Genomic DNA, 12,610 nt, shown 5'->3' on the forward strand with positions numbered 1-12,610 from the left:
GAGGTTTTCTTGAATTTCCCTTGGGATGAATAAAGTATCTGTCCATCTATCTCTATTTATCTGTCTATCTGAAAATCAAAACGTGTTAATAATCAGGAAAAGACAAGGGCATGTGCCTCTTTTTCCAGAAATCAGCATGCATATTCATGTGAGCGTGATATTGCTGAATTAATGCGAGCAAGAGAAGAGGGTGTAAAGCAACTCACTGATTAATGTTATTAATTTCCACACCTCTAACCTTCTGTTTCCGCTTCTCCACGTTCGGAGGCTGAGAAAACATGTTTTTAAATGTTTGGCTTTTACCAAGCGGCTTGACAGAAGTGAGAGGAGGAAAGACAGCGGGTGAGAGAGAGAGAGAAGTTTCAGATTCACGTTGGGGTGATTCCGCGGAGATTGCTATCATTAGAATAACTTTATTAGGCTTTCTGCTGCATTTCCTGTTTGATTTACTGCGCAGTCCCAAGGGCTCATGGGTAGGCACTGAGGACTCCCCTGCACAAACCAGACCTGACGATGTTGTGCTGCGGCAACCTGAGTGTAACGTCCCTATTAATCTGGAGCTAAACGCAGCAGAAACATAACGAAGGTGCGGCCCAGTAAATCTCTTTCAGGCCTTTAAATGCAGCCTGAGCCCTCGTTGGCGTGTCGATGTTTGCTCTGACAGAGATAACAACCACTTGTGGTCCTGCAGGGGATTATGGGTATGGCCCTAGCACAGCCATGTTAAGGGCTTTTATTCTCAGAAGGCAGTTTTGTGCCTTACAGTGATGTGTTTTATATCATGTCTGAAGAACCAAACAACTGAATTGAGAACGGAAAGAAATTGAATTCATGTTGAGTGTCAACAGCCTGTTTCTGATGTTAATATGAGTAGAATCTTTAGATGGTGATAGAATTTGTTAAACTATCCTGTTAACATAACAGTGGAAAAGCTAGCAGAAGCAAACAAATGCGTCCTTTCTCATTTGCTGCCGTGTTTCCACTTCCTGGCTCCATGCTAGCTTCAGCTCGCTCGTTGTGGCAAACGCTGTGCGATTAGGCAACCTGCAACTTTCACCAGCAGTCTTCACAAAGCAGCACTTTGGTTTGTATCTTGTTTTCCCTGAAACTATGAAAATAATCCACCCACAAGACTAAACTTCAAAAAACAGAGGTTTCTAGTGTTGAAGATTTTCAGCTTCTGATGTGTCCAGTTTTACATTTTTCTGGTCAGTCCTACAATGAGGGAAAACTACTGACATGATCAGGACCAGGAGTGAACGTCGCTGCCCAGCTCGTCACCGTCAGGGTCTGTTTGTTGAAGAAACGTGAGTGAAGGTTCATGTGACAGAACAGGAAGAAGAAAAGAATTTCCAAAATGTTGTACACTTTGCGCATTGTAGTTCTAATAATTAGCACAACGTATGAATCAATATATGAATCGGACATATTCTTCATTTCACAAGTGCAACTGGTGGACACAACACGTCTCCTACTTCACTGCGAAACTTCAAGTTTCCACGTCGTGCTTTGGATTTTCTACTACTTCTGTTGTAGAAATACAATCATACATCCTCCTGATTCTATGTGACTGTCAGGATTTTTTAAATTAGTTGCTGAATGTTGTGTATTAGACTGATGACTGCTGATGACTGAAGTATCCTATGTGATGGATTATATAACTGAAAACTGCGAGGGACTGAGCCAAGGTCCTCTCCCAGTTAGACACTTGGCAGTCTGGCAGGGCTGCAAGTTTCAGGCCGCCTTTCACACAGTTGTTAAGTGATGTACAAAATAAGCCGGGGAGAAGAAACAAAGTATGATGATCATTTGAAATCTGCGTTCACGAAACCCAATCTCCTGTTTCTCCAGTGTTCCTTCAAATCGACTGAAGTGTTAATGTGCACAGTTGATTGACATGTTCATGAGCACTCTGGGGGTTTGTGTTCACTGGAGCATGGATACGTTCTTTACATGCGTCCATCCTGCAGATGTGCAGCCCAGCAATAAAAAAATGTACATTATGGTGGAATTTTACTGAGTACATTTACTGAAGTGTTGTACTTTTTTACTTGAGTCTTACATAGAACTTTATATTTTACTTTTGTGAAATTTTTCACATTTCTGGATGCAATAATTTTTATAAATGTGAAGTAAAGCTCTCACTGCTTCACATTTTCTCCAGTTATTTGTTTTCAAATTGTAACTGGAAATTGTAAAATAAATCAATATTTCACTTTAATGTAACTTACTAATAGGTCATATTGCAATCGTCTAACTATTTTTGCTGACATTTGGGTTTATTTATTTGATGTTTATTTGTACAAGGACATACAACTGTGGCATAAAGTGATGCCACATCACAGCATTTATAGACGAAGCTAATATGCAGGTCTCATCACTTGGTGGGTTTAGAAAATACATAAAAAACTCAAATTCAACAAAGAAAATACAGACAGCAACAACACGACTGCATGACTGATCATTTCAGAGTTTAAAATGATCTCATCAGGATCAGGATCAGGGTCAGGATCAGGATCAGGATCAGGATCGGGATCCACATGCTGATGCTCTGAATAAAAGCTGGTGGTCCAAATTCCTGTTCAATGGACCTCATGTTGCTGAACCTCAACGAGGTCACTGAGCACCTGAGGAGCCTGATTATGTGGGAATTTATAGAGGAGTAGAAGACCAGCGAATTAAATGATAAAATGATCCAATTAAATGATCAAAAGGTTTTTGTTTTCAGAATATATCTGTGACTCTCCCTGGCTTAAAATGAAGCTTTACTCGGTGGGTTGACCTCAGTAAGTCCACCCAACGCTCGGCGAGCCACGTGTGTCAGCTTGAGCCTTTAATGTGGAAACTTTATTTGCTATGACTTTGAGAATTTCTACAAATATCACAAGAAGATTCAGTATGTGCTTGGCCTTTTCTCCCCCCGAGATCAGCGTACCACAGCATGATGTGGCGTCGACTGTGAGCGCTTTCTGGGAGTGTAGCCTGCTAATTTTTTAAAATAAGCCACAGCACGAGGAGGCCGGGGTAACAGAGCCAGTGATTCATCAGTCACCATTCTTGTCGTAATTATGATCTCTATTTTGACATCTGGGGAAAGTCTTTGAAGTGTGTTTGATGCCGCGGAGAGCCAGCGAACAGCCTAATGGAGACGGAGTTTAAAAACTCTTCTGCGATTGCCAGTCTGCTCTGAGCAATCACCCGTGATACCCACCCGTGGCGAAACTCCAGCGTTCAGCACAAAACTGAAGCTTTCTGGTTGTGATGCTTTCCAGTACGTGAACCATTAAAATGAAGACATCAAGACAGCTGCATGGTGACAGTGTTTTGTTGTATTTCCTAAACCTTTTTTTTTCCTTTGGGGGGGTGGGGGGTGTATTTCACTTACTTATTAAAAACCAGTTTATCCCCAGAAATGAATTCATAAATTCTTGTGACCACCTCCAAGATCGACAACCAGTGTTTTAGAAAAGTATTAGCCATCTGTGTGGAAAAACCTTTTCTAAGGCAGAGATAAATATGGCTGATCCTTGAGACAACAGTGGTAATGAGGAGGAGTATTAGCTGGAGTTCACCTCTGCTTGTCAGTGAGCAAGTCACACGTAAGGATCAGGAAATTACGAAGCTTAATGCTGCTTCTCTACTTTGTCGTGGGTATCTTTTCTGTGTTTTTACCGCTTGTGTAGGTGCTCCTCCTGATTTCCACCTTTAAGTGTGATCTTCTGTATGTGATTTTCTGTCTTTCTTCTGAACACACACAATGTTACACTCTGGCTTTTTTATTCATGAAAAAAAAAACAAAACAAAAAAAGAGCAGAACATCAAGGAGCTGCCGACCAAGACTGGCCGGCACACATCGCAGGGTGTCAACAGGTGAGGGTAGTTCCCTAAAGGTGCCGACACCTGGCCTCACCTGGGGTTCACAGCGAGGTCAGGACACCTGTGCTGTCTTATATCTTAGCTCCCCGCAGAGGGTCTTTGCTATTACAGGTGTTCACACCTAACATTTATTTATTTCAGATTTCACAGGTGCTTCAGATACACTCAGCAGTAGAAGAGCTCAGGTACAGTCGGGTTGAGAGGAAGAGGCACGACAGAACGCTGATTTCAACTGTACGGTGAGCTCTTGCACAAACTTCCAATATATTTACAATAATAAACAATCAACGATTCATAAGATGTGATATTTACAGTTATTACAAGTGACGTGTTCAGTGGCTGCAGCTGAATGAGTCAGTGACTGGAGTTGATTTTTTTCTTTCAGCAGTGGATTTTAAAAACAATTCACATTGTTTGGCCTTTCGTTCGCAGAGGAGAAAATCCCACTCAGGTGTCAGAAGATTCTGGTCAAGTTAATGCCAAGAAATCTGTGGTACAATACAAACAGTTTAATCGTGTAATTAACAATCAATAACCACTTCTAGTTAGAACATTTCTGCAGAAAGGAACCGAGAAACACTTATAAAACAGTCAGTCGTAACAAAATAACTGGTGTTCTCATTGAAATAAACTCATAAAAAAGAAACACTTTTTTACAGAAGATTTATACAGGAATAGCTTTTTGAATTGGATTGTTAACCAAAGGAAGACACATCGCAGACATCGATTTTCACACAGATTGCATATGTTTTTCTTTCTAAGGTGTTCTATAGGTTAGTCATTTTACCTAAGCTTATTTGCATGATAGTAAAAATTGCATACAACATTAATTGTGAAGCTTGTAGCATGAGTTGGTTGACATACAGCACTTTTTATAGGCAACCTTTAAAGCACATTTCTCCATTTAAAACGTTTAAGACACTTTTTGTTTTTACTGCCCATTGAAATCACATTTATAAATAGAAAAAAGGTTGGTGGAATTTTAAAAAAGCTCTACGTAACATAAACTTTAAAAAAAAAAAAGTAATTACATCAGAAACACTGCATGAACTGCAAATAAATAATGTCGGACAACATAAACATGGTGTGATTCACATTTCTAACTGTGTGGCGATTCAGAAAGTTACAGTGACAAAGGTTTTGCAAAATAATCTAACATCGGCAGTGCCGTATAGTACAAGGCATTTGTTGGCATAGTTTCTTTAAGACTGTATTTTTTTTTTTTTTTACAGTTACAATATAATGTCTATATATATATATTTATATTTCCTCCCTAACAAATAATATGTAAAGACTGAGCTATTCTCGGAGATTCACCTGGGCTGGGTGATCGCGTTCCAGAGTTTGAAGTGATCCATAATCACATTATGCGCTTTTTAAAAGAATAACTAATCTGCCAGCAGGCTCCAGACTCGATACCTCATAATTAAGGCCTTGTCAACCACTTGGTCCTTGATTTCATTTGCTATTTTGTTTTTTTAAAAAAAATCCAGTTAAACATCACGTACGTAAACACCTATCAAAGTCCTAGCAAACTCCAGGGGGGATTTTTTTTTTTCCTTTTTAAATATAATCAGTAGCTCAAAAAGATAAAGTAAGTCAGTGTAAAACAACAGACATAGAGTGCAGTCAGCAAATATCCACGGCAACATACTTAGAATAACTTTTTGTGCAGATTATTTAAATGATGCATCAGTCTTTACAGTGAATAATACAAGTTTTACAAAATCCAAAAAGTAGTACTTGAGTCTGAAATGGGCTCTCCAGTGTGTGAATACTCACTTCACATAGCCTGTCAGTCTGCAGCTGATATATTTATAAACACTCCTCTTATAGTCCGGACGCAGGACTGATTAAAAACACTACTTTTCTGTACTTGTGGGGTGGTGGTTCTGTGTCAGCCGGAGCGTTACATTTAGCACAGGCAACAGTCTGTGTGTGTGTGTGTGTGTGTGTGGTGTGCGTGAGAGGACTCTCAGTACGCGTTCAGACGGGGACAGTCCTACTCCTTGGCCTCGTGTTCCAACTCTGCATGTGCCTCGGAGCCTCGGGCCAACTGCTCCTCGATCTTGATGGAGAAGATGGTGCTGTTGGTCTGCGTGCTCTCGTCCAGCTCCTTCAGCAGCTCTCCGCTCTCCCTGAAGTCCGTCAGCTCCTCCTCGAAGGCCGAGCTGCTGCTGCTGCTGCTGCTGGTGTTGGTGTTGGTGGTGGCTGCGGTGCCGTTGTTGTTGTTGTTGGGCTCCTTGAGCCCTTTGGCTGGATGATTGATGTAGAAGCGCTGGTTCTGGAAGAACTTGATGATGGTGAGCTTGGGCAGGTCCAGCTGGGCCGACAGGGTGTGGATGGCCTCCTCGTCGGGGTACAGGCCCACATCCTGGATGAAGCTCTGCAGGATGCCCAGAGCCTCCAGGGAGATCTTCCCCCCGCCGCTGCGGGACTTGATGCTGCCTCCGCGGCTGACATCGTCCTCCATCTCGGCCGGGGAGGCGGTGGAGGGCTGGCGAGGAGGCAACCGGGGCCCGGTGGTGGACTGCTGTTGCTGCAAGGGCTGCTGGGACAAAAGGGGTTGGGAGGGTTGCTGGAGAGACAGAGAGGGCTGGTGCTGTTGCTGTGACTGGGGTGGCTGAGCCTGCAGTGGGAAGAAAAAGGGGAAGAGAAAGGAGACGGGGATGTTATCAGTGAACACTTATCGGCGCCTTAATAAGGCCTTTCATTAAAATCAATTGAGTTGTGAGGAAAAATGGGCCCGCTGTGTATAGAACAGGCACTTGGTTGGAGGAATTTTCCATGTAATATCTCACTGAATGTAATCAGTTCTGCAGATATGACTTTTTTTTTTTCCCTTTTTTGGTAGTGGGAGATTGTGTCTCTCATTGTGGGGGCAGAGGCAACAGCAACACACCACTAGAGATACGCACACATGAACTCAACAGACACAGACAGCCCTGCACACAGTGGGAAACTGGCCTCTCTATTATAGCCTCTGCTGCTTATCAGGCTCTATTGCCGGGCGGTGATAAACAGGCTCCCTGTGCACAATTCACGTTGCGATGGTCTGGCTGATTTGCTGCAGTGTGAGAATGCTATCGATGGCTTTCACTCCGCCGTCAGAATCCCGTTAGTGTAAACACATGACACATTAGTCGTAAAATGTCTCATTGTGTGGTTGGAGAGGGAGTGAGTGGGCAACTCGTGGTCCCTATTGACCCTGCAAAATGGGTGCTCTTTTATTTTCATTTCTGAGTCAGACACTGTAGAATAGGTGTTTCATAATGAAGTTTGCAAAACAGCACTTTGCAGGGACTGTTTGCCAGCTGCATAAATGCACCCAAAGATGTGATTTTACTGTACCAATATACTGAGCAATGATAGTTCTTGTTGAGCAAATGTGAGCTAATTTGGCTAATGTATCGTGTTAGTGAAGGACCGGCACAAAGTATTTAAACACCAGTCTCTTATGGACAGAGTAAAAGCTGCACCATGAAATCAGAAATAATCGTATTTTATCAATCTGCGACCACGTCTGTTTGCATGCAAAGTATGCACCAAATTCCCACATTCTGTATCTGCTGTTGGATTTGATTTGTAAAAGAAATCCTATTACCTTATTTATATCCTGTAAATGGCAGCCTTTGTGGCTGTCCATGTCTCCGAGTAACCAAATAACTAATCAACCCACTCAGCTGTGGCTCAGACTTTTAATAGAAGTATTATTGTATTTCACAAAGATATTTCGACTGAGCTTGTGTGTTCTTTTCTATTCATCTGCCAGATGTCTCCTATAAAGCAGCTCCTTTAAATAAGTTCAGGCTAATGATATCTTAGACGACTTTCACTGAAAAATAGGAACTTTTAAGTGTTGCTGTGTTTCTAATTACTAAGAGCTCATAAAAACTCCAAAGTGTTGTTTATTACAAACCCCTGGAAATTAGTTAAGATTAAAAGAATGGGCGGGTGGGGGTGGTGGGGTTACTTATTTGTTTTTGATATAGAACTTGAGGAAAAGTAGGAAAACAGCACAGTTTCACCAGGACAGCGTTAATTGCTGTGCCTCACATGCAGCCAGTTTACATGAATTCAGGCTGCAACCGTCATCATCACTGACAGTTTATTCGCTGATTATTTTCTCGACTGATCGATCAGTCATTTGAACTACAGAGCGTCAGAAAATAGCGAATTAGCTCACAATTTCCTGATTCCCAAGCTGACGTCCAGCGCAGTAAGGATGTCAGAGGTACAGATACTTTGATACCTTTTCAATACCACGTGTTCAAAACAACAAAATATCCACACTTGATAATATTGAAAGTACCGAAGTACAGATTTTCAATTCAATGCTGCACAGAGATTAACTTTATTACAAATGAGTTCAGTGGCTTTTCCTGTGCCGTCACTATGTAAAAGGTGTTTCATTCCCATACACACATGGCCTTTCCACATGTGGCCATGTGTTATGTTTTATTAAAAACATGTCAGTGGTGTTTTAATGTCAGTCACACTCACATGCTTACATTTCATACTGAAACTGATGTTCCAGAATAGTGTTGATGCCTGAGCCAGCTGGGGCTCAGAGCCTTACCCACCAAGCTCAGTCAGGGAGGGCACCTGCTGTCACGCTCACCTGTAGCTGGTCGCTGGAGATGTGCATCAAGTGCGACGGCCGCTCGTTGTGATGCTGCTGCCCGGCGCTGCTCTCCTGCTCGTAGATGGCGTCGCGTTCGGCCTGGGAGAGGCTCAAGAAGCGGCGGATCATGGAGAGGTTCTCCCAGAGTGTCCGGTTCTCTGGAGAGGGATCCTCCTTCCAACGCAGCAGCTCACAGAGCCAACCCTGCAGGAGGCATCAGAGGGGGAGGCAGAGAGAGAGAGAGAGAGAGAGAGAGAGAGAGGAGGTCAGGAAGGGTTTCAAGAGTGCAGAAACTGTACTTGTAGGCCCAAGAGTACAGAAACTGGTTCACACAGTCCATCAGTTTTATAAATCTTTGCCTAAGAAGTGAGCCAGACTATTAAATATGCTTAAAAAAGACGTGAGTGACAGAAAGACTGGGCTTAGCAAAGTATCAAAGCAGTGAAATGAGAAAGATCAAATACAACACCATTTCAGAAGTAATTAACATGAACAAAAAAAAAAATCGTTTTGCAAAAACTCTTTCCAGTACGAAAATGAATCAAAAGCAAAGGCAGAAAAAATAAAGAAATAAACAGACACAAAACAGCCCATTGTTTCACAAAAGCTTCACCTGCAGTTTGCATGTTTTTCTGTCACAGCTGAGGAAGACGTGAATTAGCCAAGGTCAGGCAACACAGCAGGAAGGAACAATTTAACGTGACGAGAAACACACACTCGCTTATTGTGCAGCACCCTTGGGAGGAAGCGAGTGACTCCCATGTTTGAAACACTCCAGCAGAGGGCCATGAAAGACAGAGCTGAGGAGCAGCACCATCACAAATGCTTTATTTCATCAGCTCCACGGCTGCACTGCACAGGCAGTCTGAGCGTGACGACTGACGAGTCAAAGTGCAGCACGAAACTCATTTGTGCCTTTAGAAATTATTTTTATGAAGAAAAAAGCCGCCGAGCTGCGCAGAGCTGCACATGCGCAAAGGACAACTGAGTTAAAGTGACGCATGACGATGATATGATCCGACTGTGCTAATGTTTTAGAAAATGTTATTGTTTAAATGAGTTAGTTGCTGATGGTTTTGTGCAAAATTCCACTAAAATAAACAGATTTTGGTGCCAATGTGATCATCAATTCTACATTCATTTATATGCGACTTTCCATATATTTGCCACACAGTTTTATATCAACATGAGAAAACATTCATAATAACAGCATGCTGATCCAAATGGAGCATAATCGTCACTGGAGGATTTTTTTTGTGCTGTTTTTTGTTTTCATGACAGTAGGCTAAAAGGTTTAGTTTTTTTGGAAGGTTTGTTAGACAGTAAAAAGCAATTTTAAGACCTCATTTGAAGACCTCAGGCCGCATTTTATAAACAGTCAATCAATGGAGGGAATAACGGATGGACTAATCCCTAAATACAAACAAATGGCAAGTCAGGGTTGGGATCTGGCTGAGATTAGATCTAAATTTGATGTTACAGAGGAGGACTACAAGTATAGAGTTAGATGTTATGGAATAAATTCAATAAATCAAAACACAAACATCGAAATGTGTGTTTGTGTTTGTTCATCGAGCTGTGGACTCACGACTGCACAGACAGACGGGCTCTGCAGGGACCGAGTGACGTGCTCTCCCAGGCTCAAACGTGACGACCGAAAACCTCAGCAGGCCAGTGTGTGTGTGAGTGTGTGTGTGAGTGTGAAGGGAAATAACACACTGCAGTGCTGTGTGGGAGAGCGAAGACGAGTGGGGGGATGAAGCTGTAGTGAATCTACAAGAGAGCCGTAATGGGACAAGAGTGGACGAAGAAGGAGGGACGGCCTGGGAGTGAAACCAGCGAGGAGGAAAAGCAGCGTCAAAGAGAAGCAGCAAGGTGTGAAAGTGTGTGTGTGTGTGTGTGTGTGTGTGTGTGTGTGTGTGTGTTACACAGGGCTACTTGCTCAGCCGGGTCTGTCCTGGCAGCCTGACAGAGCGGCGCTGTAATCTCCCGGCCAGTGCGTGGCAGCACCTTTCATTTTCACAGGATTACACCGCGCTGCTGGTCCGCGCACAGACACACACACTCACTCACACACACACACACGAGCATACACACAGAGGGCAGAGCCACGCCGCCACGCTGCATGCAAGAGATAACTCAGCAGTTTGGTTGTCCCCTGTTCCAGCTCCTCCCATAAGCCACATCAAACCCAGGAGGGGTTTTGGAGGAAGCGGAGACGGGGAGGAAGAGAGAGAGAGAGAGAGAGAGAGAGAGAGAGAGAGAGAGAGACATAAAGAGTGAGAAAGAGAGAGAGAGAAAGAGAGCGGGTACAGGGGGCCATAAAGCCTGCGTGCCCACCTTGTTCCTTTGCCACGTTTATTGTTGCGTTTTTAATTTGCATGCAGAGGGATTTGGACGGCGCTCCAGTTGGGCTGTCTGTGGTTTCAGCTGATTCGGTAGTGAGGGAGAACACACACACACACACACACACACGGCCCACAAAACACAGACACACACACAAACCACCACACACCGTCTTGTCAAAGCCAGAGAAACAGTACCCCGGCCCAACGATGGAGTAATCCAACTCAAACACTCCCCAAACCAGCAGGATTAAACCCAAAGTAGCAGAGCCAATCAAACAAAGGCGCGACGTGAACTCCATTTCAATGCCAGGAAGTCCATTTGATGAAATAAAGTACAGAGAGTTTATTAGTTCACAAGTGTGAATGTTCATTTGTGCAGCTTTTATTCACTTTGCTGCTCGTATTTCCACAGTTTCTGAGCTTTAGCTTTTATAGAAGACATTGAAGAAAGAATCACAGGGAAAAAAAATGTGCAAGATGTGTATGTGATGTGCGTCAAACAGCAGTTAGCACAGTTCCCGGCCAACACAGTGGACAGTCAGCATTTTCCATGGCACTTTCAAGAGCTTTGTTTGTGTTTGTCTAATTGCATTGCTTCCACAGTCCAGGCAGCAGCAGCAGCGGGGATGAAGGGAGGACACAGAGAGAGATGGTGAAAAATGGAAAGAGGCAGAGTGAGAGAAGTTAGCGATTTGACTGCCTTGTTGACAGTAAACTTTAAAAGAAAAAAATAGAATACATAGCATGGAATTGATCTGATGTAAGATTAACTTATACATCAACACCCTTTCCTAAGAATTACTGAACCAACGACATGTTTTGTTCATTCCCGTTCAGCATTTTCATACTGTTGCAAATCTGTTTTCCTCTTTATTGTTTAATGTAATTTGCTGAGCCTCTCCACCGCAGCTGACAAGCACCAACTGCTCTTGATTGGATCATGGAACTTGCTGCCCCTGCTGCTAAAGTGTTCCAACACGGTCCAGAAAACAAAAATCTAGGGCTCTTCAATCCAGTGTACTCTGTGCTGTGTTGAAGATCATTAAGGGCTCTCTATAAATAAATAGAACAGGTAGTTCAGAAGAGGCCTAGTTGTCAGCCAACACAGAATACAATACACACTCACTGTGTGCTCCACAGCAACTCTTATTCAAGTCAAGAAATTTTCCCAAGTCACGCTTCAACCATCGTGGCCTCAAAGCACTGCAGGGACGGGAACCAGACTGGTGATAGAAAGTCTGCGTCTGATGAGGTAGATAATTACCACTGACAGCAAACCTGCACTTACATCAGAAACAACATTCACACTTTTTTTCTTTTTAAATAAAAGGTAAGAATGTATGTTTAGTTCTCACACCTTTAATCAACCCTCACAACACAAAAGCCACAGGCAGCCATACCCGCCACGCTGGGCCAACTCAAAACGGCAGACAGCCGGGGAGCAAACGAACATCTGGTTAAAAAGAGGACTTGCATCAGTCAGGAGGCTGATGTTCAGTGCTCTGCAGTATCGTGTGGTGGTGAGATCATTTTCAGCTTTGCTTTATTTATTTATTTGTTTATTTATTTTGTCTTGAGTGTTTCCCACTAAATTTTGTCTTTGGTGAAAAAAAGTCTCTCAAACACAGTTTATTCCACTGCTGAATCCACTGGATAATGTCAAAAATTTATCTTCAACAACTACCATCCTGTAACAAAAAAAAAAAAAACAGAATTTTGGGCTTTTGGTCAAACAAATTTCTTTGTTTTCTTTAATTTATTT

The 12,610-nt window shown here is 42.8% G+C and overlaps 1 protein-coding gene across 6 annotated transcripts in view; it reads right to left on the reverse strand.

Moving 5' to 3' along the window:
- Positions 1 to 4,370: 4,370 nt before the first annotated feature.
- LOC124064483 (DNA-binding protein SATB1) overlaps positions 4,371 to 12,610 on the reverse strand; it is a 58,257-nt gene continuing 50,017 nt past the window's right edge. For all 6 annotated transcript variants that reach the window (XM_046398994.1, XM_046398989.1, XM_046398992.1 and 3 more), the window contains exons 12-13: positions 8,498 to 8,704; positions 4,371 to 6,505 (exon numbers count right to left, since the gene is read on the reverse strand). In XM_046398994.1, coding sequence (XP_046254950.1) covers positions 5,879 to 6,505; positions 8,498 to 8,704 — 834 coding nt within the window. In that variant the 3' untranslated portion in view covers positions 4,371 to 5,878. The remainder of the gene's footprint in view (positions 6,506 to 8,497; positions 8,705 to 12,610) is intronic.

The sequence above is a fragment of the Scatophagus argus genome, chromosome 9, assembly GCF_020382885.2.
Source record: "Scatophagus argus isolate fScaArg1 chromosome 9, fScaArg1.pri, whole genome shotgun sequence".
NCBI lineage: Eukaryota > Metazoa > Chordata > Actinopteri > Scatophagidae > Scatophagus > Scatophagus argus.